At 43.7% G+C, this 17,784-nt stretch overlaps 1 protein-coding gene across 4 annotated transcripts in view; it reads right to left on the reverse strand.

Annotated features, from left to right (window-relative positions):
• Positions 1–14,740: 14,740 nt before the first annotated feature.
• Positions 14,741–17,784, reverse strand: part of IDE (insulin degrading enzyme) — a 120,181-nt gene continuing 117,137 nt past the window's right edge. For all 4 annotated transcript variants that reach the window (XM_005565951.4, XM_005565950.4, XM_074002210.1 and 1 more), the window contains exon 25: positions 14,741–17,034. In XM_005565951.4, the coding sequence (XP_005566008.3) occupies positions 16,939–17,034 (96 nt within the window). In that variant the 3' untranslated portion in view covers positions 14,741–16,938. The remainder of the gene's footprint in view (positions 17,035–17,784) is intronic.

The raw sequence follows: 17,784 nt of genomic DNA on the forward strand, positions 1-17,784 counted from the left end.
TTGCTCATCTTCCTCTTCTCGGTCTAGTGCATTAGATCACACCCTTTGCCACAGTTGTACATGACTGACCACTCTTCGTTGCATCTAAGCATAAAAATGGACAGTTTTTTCTATATCTCTGGGTCTTCATTTTGAAGGTTCCCATGTCATGTAAAACCATGATTAAATAAACTTGTTACACTTTTCTCTTGTTAACCTGTCTTTTGTTATAGAAGTGTCTGCCCTGACTCTTATGATGGGAACAAAAGGTATCACACCCTTTTCACCCCTACGCAAATCATAGTATCTGTATCATAACTACTCAGCTCTGCCATTATAGCATGAAAGCATACATATGTAAAAGAATGGGCATAACTGTGGTCCAAAAAACTTCATTGACAAAAAAGGTGGCAGGCCATAGTTTGACAAAAAAGGTGGCAGGCCAAAATAGCCTTTGGCCTATTGAATCTTTAGTCAGTGATATGTGTCTTGTTTTAAAATTTGCATGTATTTTAGCTGACAAAATGTTTTAAAATCTATAGTTTGATTTCCTTCCTTCCTTCCCTCCCTCTTTCCTTCCCTCCTTCCTTCCTTCCTTCCTTCCTTCCTTCCTTCCTTCCTTCCTTCCTTCCTTCCTTCCTTCCTTCCTTCCTTCCTTCCTTCCCTCCTTCCCTCCTTCCCTCCTTCCTTCCTTCCCTCTCTCTCTTTCTTTCTTTCTTTCTTTCTTTCGTCTCGCTCTGTTTGTTGCCCAGGCTGGAGTGCAGTGGTGTGATCTCGGCTCACTGTAGACTCCATCTCTGGGTTCAAGTGATTCTCCTCTCTCAGCCTCTGGAATAGCTGAGATTACAGGCATGTGCCACCATGCCTGGCTGATTTTTGTATTTTTAGTAGAGACAGGGTTTCACCATGTTGGCCAGGCTGGTCTCGAACTCCTGACCTCAGGTGATCTGCCCACTTCGGCCTCCCAAAGTGCTGGGATTACAGACATGAGCCACTGCACCCAGCCTATAGTTTGTTTTCTTTCTTTTTCTTTTTTTTTTTTTAAGATGAAGTCTTGCTGTGTCTCCCAGGCTGGAGTGCAGTGGCACAATCTCAACTCACTGCAACCTCCACCTCCTCAGTTCAAGCGATTCTCCCATCTCAGCCTCCCGAGTAGCTGGGATCACAGGCATTCGCCACCATGCCTGGCTAATTTTTTGTATTTTTAGTATTTTTAGTAGAGAAGAGGTTTCACTACGTTTGTCAGGCTGGTCTTGAACTCCCAACCTCAAGTGATCTGCCCACCTCAGCTTCCCAAAGTGCTGGGATTACAGGCGTGACCCACTGCGCCCGGCCTACAGCTTTCTATTAAAATTTCAAATATGAGTTCTAATTTTTTTAAAAATGAAGAATCCATTTACGTATTCTATCTCAAGAATGAATTTTTGTTGTTGTGAATGGTCATTCATGGTCATTTATGGTCACATAAGTTTAAAAATGGTCATCTAAGGACAAAGAGAGTCCCCACATTAAATGATATAGGCCAGGTGCAATGGCTCACACCTGTAATCTCAGCACTTTGGGAGGCTGAGGCAGAAGGATGGCTTGAGCCCAGAAGTTTGAGATCAGCCTGGGCAACATAGCGAGACCTTGCCTCTACCAAAAAAAAAAAAAAATAGAAAAAGAAAAAATTAGCCCGGTGTGGTGGTGTGAGCCTATAGTCCTTCCTACTTGGGAGGTTGAGGTGGTAGGATCACTTGAGCCTGGGAGGTCAATGCTACAGAAAGCCATGATCACATTCATTACCACTCCAGCCTAGGTGACAGAGTGAGACCCTGTCTTTACAAATTTTTTTTTTTAATTTACAAAATGATTTATGGAGTGACAATACAGAAGGGCTAAGTCTTAAGATAGAATTTGCATTCTTGAACCACATACTGCTAGGACACCAGGCAAACTGTACTACAGTTTCATAGAACTAGCAACCATCAATCATACTGCTAAGTTGGTGTACAGACTGCACAGAAATTAAGTATCTGAATTTAGATTCCATATAGAACCCATTCATACTGAGTCCATACTATGAGGCTATGAGAAAGCATTATTTCAACAAATTTAGTTTAAAGATCTAATTAGCTTTTGTTAGTGGCTCACGAATTGGGCAGCATCTCTTCTAAAGAACAGACGAAGTGCTCCAGTGGGTATGGTAGAGTAGTTGGTTTTCTAAAGTAGCTAAAGCAGGAGTAAGAAAACAGAATAACACAAAAAGATTGGTTAACATCAGGTTACTTATACGGGTTAAAGCAAAGGGGACTTCCTTAATGATACCTGTTCAGGTTGACTGGGTCTCTTTTTTTTTTTTTTCTTGAGATGGACTCTCGCTCTATTGCCCAGGCTGGAGTGCAATGATACGATCTTGGCTCATTGCACTGAATCTTCTGGGTTCAAGTGATTCTCCTGCCTCAGCCTCCTGAGTAGTTGGGATTACAGGCACCCACAACCATGCCCGGCTAACTTTTGTATTTTTAGTAGAGACAGCGTTTCACCATGTTGGTCAGGCTGGTCTCGAACTCCTGACCTCAAGTGATCTGCTCGCCTTGGCCTCCCAAAGCGTTGGGATTACAGGTGTGATCAACTGTGCCTGGCCTGACTGGGCTCCTTCTGATTGGTTGCTGCAATCACCTGTTTTTAGGAAAAATGGTCTACTTGGGGTTTTCCTGCTTCCTTAAAGTTTCAGTTGGACGCTGGGCGTGGTGGCTCACGCCTGTAATCCTAGCACTTTGAGAGGCTAAGGTGGGCAGATTGTCAGACCTCAGGAGTTCGTGACCAGCCTGGGCAACAAGGTAAAACTCCATCTCTACTAAAAATATGAAAAATTAGCCGGGTGTGGTGGTGCGCACCTGTAGTCCCAGCTACTCGGGAGGCTGAGGCAGGAGAATTGCTTGAATCCAGGAGACAGAGGCCGCAGTAAGTTGAGATTGTGCCACTGCACTCCAGCCAGGGTGACAGAGTGAGATTCTGTCGCAAAATAAAAAAAAATTTAGGCTGGGTGGAGTGGCTGACGCCTCTAATCCTAGCACTTTGGGAGGCCGAGGCGGGCGGATCACCTGAGGTTGGGAGTTTGAGACCAGCCTGGCTAACATGGAGAAACCCCATCTCTACTAAAAATACAAAATTGGCCAGGTGTGATGGTTTATGCCTGTAATCCCAGCTACTTGGGAGGCTGAGGCAGAATCACTTGAACCCGGGAGGCAGAGGTTGCCGTGAGCCAAGATTGCGGCATTGCACTCCAGCCTGGGCAACAAGAGCGAAACTCCGTCTCAAAAAAAAAAAAAAAAAGTTTCAGTTTGATTGTCTGGCACTTTAGCATCAGTGATTCCATTTTGGTTTGGTCTGTTGGGGCTTAGTGTAGGAGCTCAGTCCAAAATAATGGCCGCCTATAAATTTAATCCAGGCCGTCAAAGATAAACAAAGCTGGACTTTAATTGAAGTGGTGACAACTGATGTTATTCAGTAACTATTGACAGTAGTGGAAACAGCTGAACTTCATTCTAATTTACACAAGGTGCCTGTGTTTTAAAGGGAGCATGAGGGCGTAGGAAGGAGGAGCAATAGGGAACGCAAGTGAAACATTACAAAGGGTTGGTCGGTGTAAATGTGAATAGACTGTGTCTGCAAGCTGGGAATTACATTTTTTTTTTTGTTTGTTTTGAGACAGGGTGTCACTCTGTCACTCAGGCTGGAGTATAGTGACATGATCTCAGCTCACTGCAACCTAGGCTCAAGTGATCTTCCCACCTCAGCCTTTTGAGTAGCTGGAGGCTGAGGTGGGAGGATTATCTGGCTAATTTTGTGTATTTTTAGTAGAGACAGGGTCTTGCCATGTTGCCCAGGCTGGTCTTGAACTCCTGAGCTCAAGCAATCCCCCTACCTTAGCCTCCCAAAGTGCTGGGATTACAGGCGTGAGCCACCACGCCCGGCCATACTAAGCCGGCAATTATGGAAGTTAGGATTTTATCCTCCCACAGAGACTGGGGGACAGAAGCACTGTCCTCATAATCATATCTTAATTTATTTTTTCTTGAGACGGAGTCTCACTTTGTTGCTCAGGCTGGAGTGCAGTGGTGCAATCTTGGCTCACTGCAATAGCCGCCTCCCAGGTTCAAACAATTTTCCTGCCTCAGCCTCCCGAGTAGTTGGGACTACAGGCATGCACCACCATATCTGGCTAACTTGTATTTTTAGTAGAGACGGGGTTTTGCCATGTTGGCCAGGCTGGTCTCAAACTCCTGACCTCAGGTGATCTGCCTGCCTTGGCCTCCCAAAGTGCTAGAATTACAGGCGGGAGCCAATGCACCCAGCCTAATTTTATATTTCTAACTCACACTACCTTATAGTTGTGGAAAGATTCCTCTGAAATACTTCCGAAAATATGATCTTTTGCTACAATAAAGAACAAGTGTGACTGGGCACTGTGGCTCATGCATGTAATCCCAGCACTTTGGGAGGCCAGGGTGAGACGATCACTTGAGCCCAGGAGAGCTGGAGACCAGCCTGGGCAAAATGGCGAGATTCCTGTCTCTACAAAAAATTAACAAATTAGCCAGGTGTGGTGGCATGCACCTGTAGTCCCAGCTACTCGGGAGGCTGAGGCAGGAGGATTGCCTGAGCCTGGGAGTCCGAGGCTGCAATGAGCTATGATGGTGCTACCACTCTCCAGCCTGGGTGACAGAGTGAGACCCCAGTTCTAAAAAATACAAAAAAAAGAAAAGAAAGAAAAGGAAAAAGAACAAGTGTATCTACTCTATAGCAGAAACAGAAACTTTGAAAACTGTTTTTGTAAATATGTGCTAGAAGCTTTCACTTGGCATTATCAGTACATCTAATTTTAGCTATGCTAGTCTGCATGGAATGGTATCTTTTTTTTTTTTTTTTTTTTTTTTTTGAGACGGAGTTTCCCTCTTGTTGCCCAGGCTGGAGTGCAGTGGTGTGATCTCGGCTCACTGCAACCTGTGCCTCCCAGGTTCAAGTGATTCTCCTGCCTCAGCCTCCTGAGTAGCTGGGATTAGAGGCATGCGCCACAACGCCCAGCTAATTTTTTGTTATTTTTAGTAGAGATGGGGTTTCACCATGTTGGTCAGGCTGGTCTCGAACTCCTGACCTCAAGTGATCCGCCCGTCTCGGCCTCCCAAAGTGCTGGGATTACAGGCGTGAGCCACCACGCCCGGTCTCATTTTGTTTTTCTAAAAAATACTTTTTTCACCAGCAAAGGAGACAAAAAAAAATCATTTAAAAAACTCAACCCAAAAGAAAACATTTAAAAATAATAAAAACAGATTTTAAAAATAGAAAATAGCAAAATAATAGATTTATACCAAATAACTTTTCCCCCAGCTTTTTAGTTGCTAAAGAACATTTCCGTCTGGGCACTGTGGCTCATGCCTGTAATCCCAGCACTTTGGGAGGCCAAGGCGGGTGGATCACCTGAAGTCAGGAGTTCGAGACCAGTCTGACAAACATGGTGAAACCCCGTCTCTACTAAAAATACAAAATTAGCCGGGCGTGGTGGTGCATGCCTGTAATCCCAGCAACTCGGGAAGCTGAGGCAGGAGAATCACTTGAACCCGGGAGGCGGAGGTTGCGGTGAGCCGAGATCGCACCGTTGCACTCCAGCCTGGGCAACAAGAGTGAAACTCTGTCTCAAAAAGCAAAAAACAAAACAAGCAAACAAAAAACGAACATTTCCATTGTAAAGTTTCCTCAAGTCCTTTCACCCTATGTCCTAGTTCCAGATTCCAGGCAGTCACTGATCTCTCATTATAGTTTCGCCTTTCACTGTGGCTTTACTTTGCGTTTCCCTGATAGTCAATGACCTGGAGGATTTTTTCAAAGGTATATTGACGGCTGCCTGTATCTTTTTTAGTGAAGCATCTATTCTTTTACCAGATTTCTATTGGGTTGTCTTATAATCCAAGAGTTTCTCATATGTTCTTATATAAGTCCTTTGTTTGCTTTATGTATTGCAAAAACATCTTCCCAGTTAGCAGCCTGCCTTATTTTCTTAAATGGTATCTTCTGAAGAGAAGATATTTTTTTTTTTTTTTTTTTTTTTTGAGACGGAGTCTCGCTCTGTCGCCCAGGCTGGAGTGCAGTGGCGCGATCTCGGCTCACTGCAAGCTCCGCCTCCCGGGTTCACGCCATTCTCCTGCCTCAGCCTCCCGAGTAGCTGGGACTACAGGCGCCCACAACCGCGCCCGGCTAATTTTTTGTATTTTTAGTAGAGACGGGGTTTCACCGTGGTCTCGATCTCCTGACCTTGTGATCCGCCCGCCTCGGCCTTCCAAAGTGCTGGGATTACAGGCGTGAGCCACCGCGCCCGGCCAAGAGAAGATATTTTATCCAGGTGCAGTGGCTTACCCTGGTTGTCCCAGTTACTCTGAAGGCTCGGGTGGGAGGATCGCTTGAGGCCAGGAGTTTGAGACCAGCTTGGGCAACATAGTGAGACCCTGTATCTAATACACACACACACACACACACACACACACACACACACACACATATATATTTTTTGAGATGGAGTTTTGCTCTTGTTGTGCAATGGCGTGATCTCGGCTCACTGCAACTTCCAACTCCTGAGTTCAAGTGATTCTCCTGCCTCAGCCTCTCGAGTAGCTGGATTACAGGCGCCCGCCACCACGCCCAGCTAATTTTTGTTGTTTTTAGTAGAGACGGGGTTTCTCTGTGTTGGCCATGGTGGTCTCAATCGCCGTGTTGGCCAGGGTGGTCTCGAACTCCTGACCTCAGGTGATTTACCTGCCTCGGTCTCCCAAAGTGCTGGGATTACAGGCGTGAGCCACTGTTCCCGGCCTAAAAAATATATATTTTTAAAAATTAGCCAGCTATGGTGGTGTGCACCTGTAGTTCCAGCTACTCAGGGATGCTGAGCTGCGCCTAGCTCTTGAGTCTAGGAGTTTGAGGCTGCAGTGAGCTATGATTGCACCACTGCATTCCAGCCTGGGTGACAGAGCAAGACCGTTTCTATTTACAAAAAAAACAACAAAACAAAAAAACCAATCAAACAAAGAAAAAACATATAAAAGAGAGAAGACATTTTTGGCCTGGCACGGTGGTTCACGCCTGTAATCCCAGCACTTTGGGAGGCTGAGGCGGGCAGATCACGAGGTCAGGAGATCAAGACCATCTTGACTAACACGGTGAAACCCGGTTTCTACTAAAAATACAAAAAATTATCCAGGTATGGCGGCAGGCACCTGTAGTCCCAGCTACTCGGGAGGCTGAGGCAGGAGAATGGTGTGAATCCGGGAGGCAGAGCTTGCAGTGAGCCAAGATTGCGCCACTGCACTCCAGCCTGGGCCACAGAGTGAGACTCCATCTCAAAAAAAAAAAAAAAAAAAAAGACAATTTTAAAATTAAAAAAACTTCAATTTGTCAATTTTTTCCCAAAAAGATTTCCCATTTCCTTGTAGTTTTATAGTTTTAGTTTTTATTTAAATCTGTAGTAATATTTACTTATTTTTTGAGACGGTCTTGCTGTCACCCAGGCTGGAGTACAACCTGGGCTCAAGAGATCCACCTCAGCCTCTCCAGTAACTGGGACCTCAGACACGCGCCACCACACCTGGCTAATTTTTTATAGAGATGGGGTCACATTATGTTGCCCAGGCTGGCTCAAGCAATCCTCCCACCTCAGCCTCCCAAAGTACTGGGATTACAGGTGTGAGTCGCTGCGCCTGGCTGTAGTCCTTTTTGTGTTAATTTAATTTTTTTATTATTATTTATTTTCCAAATATTTTATTATTTTGGAGATGGAGTCTCACTCTGTTGCCCAGGCTGGAGTGCAATGGAGCGATCTTGGCTCACTGCAACCTCTGCCTCCTGGATTTAAGCAATTTTCCTGCCTCAGACTTCCCACATAACTGAGATTATAGGCGTGTGCCACTACGTGTGGCAAATTTTTTTTTTTTTTTCTTGAGACGGAGTCTCGCTCTGTTGCCCAGGCTGGAGTCAGTGGCACGATCTCGGCTCACTGCAACCTCCACCTCCCGGGTTCAAGTGATTCTCCTGCTTCAGCCTCCCGAGTAGCTGGGATTACAGGCACGTGCCAACACGCCCGGCTAATTTTTTTTTGTATTTTTAGTAGAGATGGGGTTTCACCATATTGGCCAGGCTGGTCTCAAACTCCTGACCTCATGATCCGCCCACCGTGGCCTCCCAAAGTGCTGGGATTACAGGCATGAGCCACTATGCCTGGCCCATGCCCAATTAATTTTTGTATTTTTAGTAGCGGCGAGGTTTCACCATGTTGGCCAGGCTGGTCTCAAACTCCTGACCTCAGGTGATTCACCTGCTTCAGCCTCCCAAAGTGCTGGGATTATAGGCGTGAGCCACTGAGCCTGACCCTTTTTGTGTTAATTTTATACACACTGTGAAGTAAGGGTTAAGGTTAAATTGTTTACCTAAAGGACATCCAGTTATTTATTTTTTGTGACAGAGTCTCACTCTATTGCCCAGGATGGAGTGCAGTCTCACAATCTCAGCTCACTGCAACCTCCACCTCCTTGGTTCAAGTGATTCTCCTGCCTCAGCCTCCCGAGTTGCTGGGATTACAGGTGCCCCCACCACACCTGGCTAATTTTTGTATTTTTTAGTAGAGGTGGGGTTTTGCCATGTTGGTCAAGCTGGTCTCAAACTCCTGACTTCAGGTGATGTGCCTGCATCGGCCTCCCAGTGCTGGGATTACAGGCGTGAGCCACTGTGCCCAGCCCATCTCGTTATTCTTGAATGATTTGTTGAAAGACCATTTTTCATTCATTGAATTACCATGACACTTTTGTCAAAAACAACTGAAATCGATGTGTGGACTCTCAATTCTATTTCCTTTATCTGTATGACTGTTTTTAGGCCAATACCACACTGTCTTGATTACTGCAGTTTTCTATAAGCTTTGCTATCATGATGGGTAACTTTGTTCTTTATTTTCAAAATTAACTTAGCTATTCAGGATGCTTTTCATGTCCACGTACATTTTACTTATTTTTGAGATAGGGTCTTGCTCTGTCACCCAGGCTGGAGTGCAGTGGTACAATCATGGCTCCCTGTAGCCTTGACCTTGTGGGCTCAAGCGATTCTCCCACCTCAGCCTCCCAAGTAGATGGGACTACAAGCACGCACGACCACACCCAACTAATTTTTGTATTTTTTGTAGACATGGGGTTTCACCATGTTGCCCAGGCTGGTCTCAAACTCCTGGACTCAAGCAGTTCAACCACCTTAGCCTCCCAGTGTTGAGATTACAGGCATGAGCCAACGTGCCCTGTTGATTTTATTTTTGAGACAGGGTCTTGCTCTGTCATCCAGGCTAGAGTGCAGTGGTGTGATCACAGCTCACTTTAACCTTGAATTCCTGGGTTCAAGGGATCCTCCTGCTTCAGCCTCCCAATTAGCTAGGACTACAGGTTTGCACCACCAGGCCTGGCTAAATTTTATTTTATTTTTTGTAGTGATGGGGTTGGGGGTCTTGCTATGTTGCCCAGGCCGGTCTCAAATTCTTGGCTTCAACTGATCCTCCCACCTCGGCCTCTCAAAGTGCTAGGATTAAAGGCATGAGCCCCGGTGCCTGGTATATCTTATTACAGTATCACAGGACCTCAGTTATGATCCCAAGACAAGTGAGAAATATTTTTCCTCCCGTCCATCACCTTCCAATCCGTAAATATGAGCAAACATCCTTTTGGATCTTTAAATTTTTCTCTTAGCAATGCTTTGAAGTTTTCAGTGTACAGGTTTTACACACTTGTAGAACTTTACCCCTAAATTCCTTATATTTTGATGTGATTGAAAATTCTATTTTAATTTTGTTCCTAGTGTATAGATAATTGACTTGTTAATGTTGAGTTGTATCCTGCAATCTTGTTATTAGTGGTAGCATTTTTAGTATTCTCTACGTATGTGATCATGTAGTCCGTGAACAGTTTTACTTCATCCTTTCCAATATTTATGCCTTACTGCACTGACTAGGACCTCAAATACAAGTTTGAAGGGAAGTGGTGTCTTGGTGCAGATCTAAGGGGGAAAGTGTTCAACATTTTATCATTAAATATTACCTGTAGGCCAGGCGTGGTGGCTCATGCCTGTAATCCCAGCACTTTGGGAGGCTGAGGCAGGTGAATCACCTGAGGTCAGGAGTTCGAGACCATCCTGGCCAACATGGTGAAACCCGTCTCTACTAAAAATACAGAAATTAGCCGGGCATGCTGACAGGCACCTATAATCCCAGAGACTTGGGAGGCTGAGGCAGGAGAATCGCTTGAACCTGGGAGGTGGAGGTTGCAGTGAGCCAAGATTGTACCAGTGCACTCCAGCCTGGGCGATGAGACTCTGTCTCAAAAAAAGGAAAGAAAAAGTTACCTGGAGATATTTTGTAAATTCCCTTTATTACATTGAGAAAGTTACCTTTTACTCTTTAAGCTTTTATCATGAACTTTGTAAAATGCTTATGGTATCTATTGAAATAGTCCATAATGTGTTTTCTTATTTCTGTTACCATGGTAAATAACACTAATTGACTTTTTCTTTTCTTTTCTTTTTTTCTGAGACTAAGTCTTGCTCTGTTGCCCAGGCTGGAGTGCGGTGGTGCGATCTCAGCTCACTGCAACCTCCACCTCCTGGGTTCAGGCGATTCTCCTGCCTCAGCCTCCCGAGTACCTGGGATTTCTGGTGTGTGCCACCGTGCCCAGCTAATTTTTGAATTTTTAGTATAGACAGGGTTTTACCACGTTGGCCAGGCTGGTCTCAAACTCCTGACCTCAGGTGATCCGCTGGCCTTGGCTTCCCAAAGTGCTGGACAGGTGTGAGCCATCAGACCCTGCCTGATTTTCTTTTTTTTTTCTTTTCTTTTTTTGAGATGGAGTCTTGCTCTGTCAGCCAGGCTGGAGTGCAGTGGCGCCATCTTGGCTCACTGCAACCTCCGCCTCCCAGGTTCAAGCAATTCTCCCGTCTCAGCCTCCCAACTAGCTGGGATTACAGGCACACAACACCATGCCCGGCTAATTTTTGTATTTTTTTAGTAGAGATGGGGTTTCACCATGTTGGCCAGGCTAGTCTTGAACTCCTGACCTTGTGATTCGCCCACCTTGGCCTCCCAAAGTGCTGAGATTACAGGCGTGAGCCACTGCACCCAACCCTAATTTTCTTTTTTTTTTTTTTCTCACGCTGTTGCCCAGGCTGGAGTGCAGTGGCGCGATCTCGGCTCACTGCAAGCTCCGCCTCCTGGGTTCACGCCATTCTCCTGCCTCAGCCTCCTGAGTAGCTGGGACTACAGGCGCCCGCCACCGCACCCGGCTAATTTTTTGTATTTTTAGTAGAGACGGGGTTTCACTGTGGTCTCGATCTCCTGACCTTGTGATCCGCCCGCCTCGGCCTCCCAAAGTGCTGGGATTACAGGCTTGAGCCACCGCGCCCGGCCTCCAACCCTAATTTTCAAATAATATATCAATCTTGAATTCCTGGGAAAATTCCACTTGGTCATCATGTAAGGTTGGTGTAATATTTGAAAATCAATTGTATAAAAAATTCATTTTTATATACTGCTGGATTCAAATTGCTAATATTTTGTTAAGGACTTTTGGGATTGTTTTTAAGGGCTTGGAGCTTTCTTTTCTTGAAATATCTTTGAGTTGGAATAGGGGTAATCTAGCCTTGTCAAGTGAGTTGGGAAGGCCTTCCCTGTTTTCTAAAATGTTATGTAAGATTGGTATAATTCCTTCCTTAAATGTTGAATAGAATTCATTAGTGAAGCCATGTGGGTCTGGAAGTTTCATTATGGGAAGGGTGTCAATTATGATTCAATTTCTTTAACAGGTAAGGGAATATTCAAATCACCTATTTCTTTTCATGTCTGTTTTGGCAATTTGTGTCTTTCAAGTAATGTGTCCATCTCATCTAAGTTGTCAGATTTACTGGTATATAGTTGTCTATAACAAAGAGAAAGAAGACAAAGGCCAGACTTCCCTCTGAGTGAGGGAAAATTCCTTATCACATACTGACCTTGTTATTAGAAGACACTTGATGCAGTATTTAGGGGTGAGGAGTCATAACATCTGCAACTTACTCTCAAATGATTTGGCAAAACACATACGCGCGCAAGCACACATACACACATAAGAGAGAGAACAGACAGGATATGAAACAAACAAAATTGGTCAATACAGGGTGAAGGGTATCTGGGAATTCACTGGACTATTTCAACAACTTTTCTGTAAACATTTTTCAATATATAAAGTTAAATAACATATTCACATTCCATAACCCGGCAATTTAAGGCAATAATCAGAAAACCACACACATACTCAGCACAAGAAAGTTTATCACAGATCAAAACTTGAAAACACCCTAAAACCCCCCCGGAAGACTCAATAAACAAACAATACAGTATGATACCAAAGAGCCACCACCAACAACATACAACATACAACAACAACAAGAAAAGACATACTTTTTTCAAGGGTATCATGTGGAAAATGCTCAGTACAAATAGGCTACTGAGGGGAAGAGTTCCAACACTGAGTATGTGACCCCTTCCTATATGCACAGGAAGAAGACTGCAGAGAAACACCATGCAAGCAGTGGCTGTCTCTGGTGGTGTCACAGGTGAACATGACTCTTCCTCATACTCCTCTTCCAAACTTTTTTTTTTTTTTTTTTTTTTTAGACAGAGTCTCACTCTGTCGCCCAGGCTGGAGTGCAGTGCCACGATCTCGGCTCACTGCAACCTCCACCTTCCAGATCCAAGCAATTCTCTTGCCGCAGCCTCCCGAGTAGCTGGGAGTATAGGCATGTGCCACCACGCCCGGCTAACTTTGTATTTTTAGCAGAGATGGGGTTTCACCATGTTGGCCAGGCTGGTCTTGAACTCCTGACCTCAAGTGATCCACCCTCCTCAGCCTCCCAAAGTGCTGGGATTACAAGTGTGAGCCACCACGCCTGGCCTCTTCCAAACTTCTTGAAAGATCCCAGAAACTCTCTATCACTCCAGGGCAATAGGAAAAAGAGCTTACACTGGTTTAAGGCCTGGATTACCCCCAAAAGGAAGGGAAGGAGATTCTGCAGGCAGGGGTGATAACTGGTTTCAAAGTAGCCTGGCACAGTGGACTGGGTATGACTGTGAGATCTGGTTTCATGCCCTCCAAAGTAGGCAAGGTTAAGAGATCAAGTAAGATGGTACATGGGAAAAAGGTCAAGTTATATACACATGTAAAAGCAACTGTCTTTCTGTTTCACAAGGACATTCATTGGCTTGGAAGCTATTATTACAGGAAATCCACATGGAATAATGAGATCTACACTCTAAAGAGCTGAGCGGAGGTTTGAATCTGCTTCCTGGATGATCCCGTGCAAACTATTCAGCCTTTCTCAGCCTATTTCCACCTCTGAAAATCTGGGATGATGAAAATTTTTATCACTAGCCTCCCCGTTGAAAGACTGTGGGCTGGGTACAGTGGCTCATGCCTGTAATCTCCGTTTTTTGGGAGGCTGAGGCAGGAGGATTGCTTGAGGCCAGGAGTGCAAGACCAGCCTGGCCAACAGAGAGAAACCCTGTCTCTACAAAAAAGAAAAGTAAAATAATGTTGGTGTGGGGGTGCACATCTGTAGTCCTAGCTACTTGGGAGGTTGCATGAGCTCAGGAGTTTGAGGCTGCAGTGAGCTATGATCACACCACTACACTTCAGCCTGGGTGACAGAGAGCCTGTCTTTAAAAAAGTGTCTGGGTGCATGCCTGTGGCTCATGCCTGTAATCCCAGCACTTTAGGAGGCCAAGGCAGGTGGATCATCTGAGGTCAGGAATTTGAGACCAGCCTGGCCAACATGGCAAACCCCATCTCTACTAAAAATACAAACAAGTAGCCGAGCAAAGCGGTGTGCACGGTAATCCTACCTACCGCAGAGGCTGAGGCAGGAGAATCACTGGGACCTGGGAGGCGGGGGTTGCAGTGAGCCGAGATCGCACCACTGCACTCTAGCCTGGCTGACAGAGCGAGACTCTGTCTCAAAAAAACAAAACGAAACAAAAAAACAAAAAAGCAACAGGGGAACCAGCTGAGTCCCCCGAGAATGAGAGCACAACTGTCCCAACTCATAAATCCTGGGGTTGCTCTTGACCTCTGTGTGGGGCTGCCGCATCATCCCTGAGCACAATGCTGACTGCACGGGCTGGACCACTGTCCTAGGCTGGAAAGTGAGGAACAAGCAGATTTCCTCTTGAAATGCCTGCCTGAGCCAGCTGGCCACTACATGAATAGAAAAATTATTTTTACAGGGATCAAGACGACAGAGATTGAACAAGATATCTGCCTCACCTGCAGCTGGAGATGTGGCAAGAAGATGTAAGGACTCATTGTAGAGGAGAGAAATCTTTTGTTTTTCTATCCGTTTTATTTTTGTCCCTGTAAGGGTAGGAACAAATCTTTCTGGGTTTGGAGTCAGTGACAACACTCACAGCAAGGAATCCAACATCAAATACTGAGATTCTTGTTTTACAAAAGTGATCTATTCTTAAGGTTGTGAAATTGAGTCTTCTATTTGACAAAAATCATTGTTACTCAGAAACACTTTAAAAATGTTAATATAATTCACTGCTTTCTGCATTATGAACAATGAAAGCAAGAAATCTGGTCAAACTGAGATGTTGAGAGGTAGGCTGAAAACTGGCCACTGTACTATTTCACTAAAACTGGAAAAATAATACAAATGCAGACTCCAGAGGTGAAATTCAGGCAATTTATTGTAAACAGGATAACCCTAGCACTCCACCATACTGGCTGTGTCACATGCTCCCTCTTTCACATCAACTGGTCAAAAAAGAAGACTTTCTTAAGAAGCCTCAGGTAACCAATAACTTAGTTCCACAAATCTCATTTACTAAGCACTGAGTAAACTGCAGTATATGGGGTAGTCTGTTATTGCTCATGGACTGCAGCTTGGACCCATCTAAATGAATCCATTAGTATGCCTGAGTGATCAACAGCAGCTCTAGATCCAACCTGGAAACTGGAAAATGCTGACGCGTACTAAACAACAATTGCAGGTTCATGGAAGACTACATGAGATTGCTCTCAGATCTCTTCATGTGTCATTCTCATAAAAAAAGACACTTAAATTTCACCCACTTTTTAAAAAGAGCTAAAAGTTACTCAATAGCACATAATTTTCCACATAAAAGGTAGGTGGATTTTTATTTACTAGTACAGTGGTGGATTGGAACACTCAGGCCTAATTTTAGATCTGTCTTGTATATACTTGCAGTTTAATGAAAAGCTGCATAGTCTACAAATTCATAAAACCAGAAGGAAGTGATTTCACACACCTTCTGATGGACAAAGACAGGCTTCATACAAGGAGATTCTTGGAAGTAGGGATAAAAACATGGTCACAGCACCACACTGATCTGACAGTAGAAATGGAGCCCCGCTTTTGAAAGCAGGCCCATAGTTGTGACTATGTCGTTCTTGCCCCAAATTGAGATTTGGAAAATGGCAAATGTAAAAACTTAAGATGTGAAAAGATACGACTCTACAGAAGAAAGTCCTAGCCAATCAAATCATATGGGGAGGTAAAATGTCCTTTGAAAATGCCATTCTTTACTGTGCCTGAGTTAGTGGATGACAGGGCCACTTACTGTTACTAGTGCTTGTATATGGAAATATATTCACAATTTCTCTTGAAGCAAGTTTTAATAACAGTAAATATTTCAAAACAGCTGTTAAATCTACAGTAACAATTTCACCTAAAATAGTATCTCATGAAAAAAATATTTTTTTAAAAGTCCACTCCAGTCATCATCTGTGTATGTGTTTATATTTATATATTCAAAAAAATAACATTTAAGGCAAGATTAGACTGGTAGCAACAAGGAATTTTAGAGTCTTATGAAGACCTGCTATATAAGAATGCAAGGCTTTATTTTTTATATTTCCAAAAAGGTGACTTTGTATTTGCTGCCTTTTAAATTCATAAAGGGGCAAGATATTTTGGTTCACATACTGACTGCAATTTCACTGTAATAAAAAGTTATACAGGTGGTTACAAAAAGCTGATGTTGGAAAAGCATGTCACACACTCAGTAGGATCTGAAATTGACCCTATTTGTATGTGTTAAATAAATATGTTGTGTTAAAGCAGTATGTTGATGAGGAAAAGTAAAACTCATGGAACACTGCAAACCAACTATGAAGAAGAAGGTCAATATAATTCAACCAGAATGAAAGAAACCACAGTAATCCTGAGAAATTCGGTTTAGGACAAAATTGATGTAAGGTAAGTCTGTATTTCTAGCATTGTAAATAAGTAGGGTTTTCTAGCATTTTACTAGTTGGAATAAAAAACATGTTCAAATTTTATAAAAAGATTAAAACCATGCCTTATATAACCAGCAATTTCACTAGTAAAAGAAGATTACATTGCTTTATCATCTGCCAAATGTAATGTTTTCCACTGATTTACATGAAACCATCAAGTAGAAAGCAAATTTGAGGATCAATTTTTAAAAAGGTATTACTTTCTAAATGTTGTGAAGCCTTCTATGTCAACCTAGGAGGCTTTTAGAAAAGAACTAACTTTTACTTTCTTCGGACAAGTGACTATTTTACAGAATAGGGAAGGAAGATTCTACAGGAATATCATTCATTTTAAGCATTGTTATATAGGGGAAATTTCTCTCAGTAATGAAAAGAAAAATTTTAAAATATTTAAGAGGCATGTATTTAAAAAATATTCTACATCTATAAGATTTTGTAATTTAATTACTTTGGATTTATAATATTTCTACATAATGACATTTGACAACTTTTCAGTTTGTTTCTCTAATAATGAATCAGAAACTATTAAAGTGGCCAAGATGATCTTCCTAGGCTCTGGAAGACTCAGGAATGCATCCACTTGCACTTTCCCACGCATGGGGAATCTTCAGAGTTTTGCAGCCATGAAGTTAATATGTGGTTTCACAAGGGGAAACAGTGGCAAACCACGCTTGAATTCGGTCATGTTCTGAATCACTTCAGGCTGCAAAGAAAAAAGTTTCCTTTTAGTGTATTTAACCTAAACATCAGAATAAGGACATCGACTTTTCTGGGGGACACTGGGAGCACACCTCAGTTCTAATAACTTAATAACCCATGTATCACGATCTGCTGACCTTTTCTTCTGGATCAGTAGGTCCGGAGGGTCATGAGTTGGTCTGTACAAACCTATGGTAAGTGTCCTTAGTCCTTTTGGTTTTCCTCTGGGCAAACAAGGGCTGGTTCACCAGGGACTTAGAGGCCTAGCATCAAGGCTTCAGCAGAGTAGCAGAGGCTGATGTGCCCACCCACAAAGAGCCTAGTTACACTGCCAGTTTCCTCCTCTTGCAAGTGAATGTCAATCTTTCTAGATGATTAACATATGCAGGTAACATGGGAGAGACTAAGAAGTCCTCTCCAATATTCAGTGCTGGGAACAGATGTAGCCAGAGATGATACATTGTAAAATAACACAACTGTTCCAACAGGAGGCAAAGGCAGACAAGGGTAGAGGCTGAGTGACTAGATGTTCAGGGAAGAACTAAAGTAGAAGCTCCAACACCTGGTGACCTGAAACTTTTAGTTCATCAGTGTCCCGATGAACAAGCCTCTTCCGGCCGGGCACGGTGTCTCGTGCCTGTAATCCCAGCACTCTGGGAGGCCGAGGCGGGTGGATCATCACTTGAGGTCAGCAGTGCAAGACCAGCCTGGCCAACATGGTGAAACCCCGCCTCTACTAAAAACACAAAAACTA

Source organism: Macaca fascicularis, chromosome 9 (genome assembly GCF_037993035.2).
Source record: "Macaca fascicularis isolate 582-1 chromosome 9, T2T-MFA8v1.1".
Lineage (NCBI taxonomy): Eukaryota > Metazoa > Chordata > Mammalia > Primates > Cercopithecidae > Macaca > Macaca fascicularis.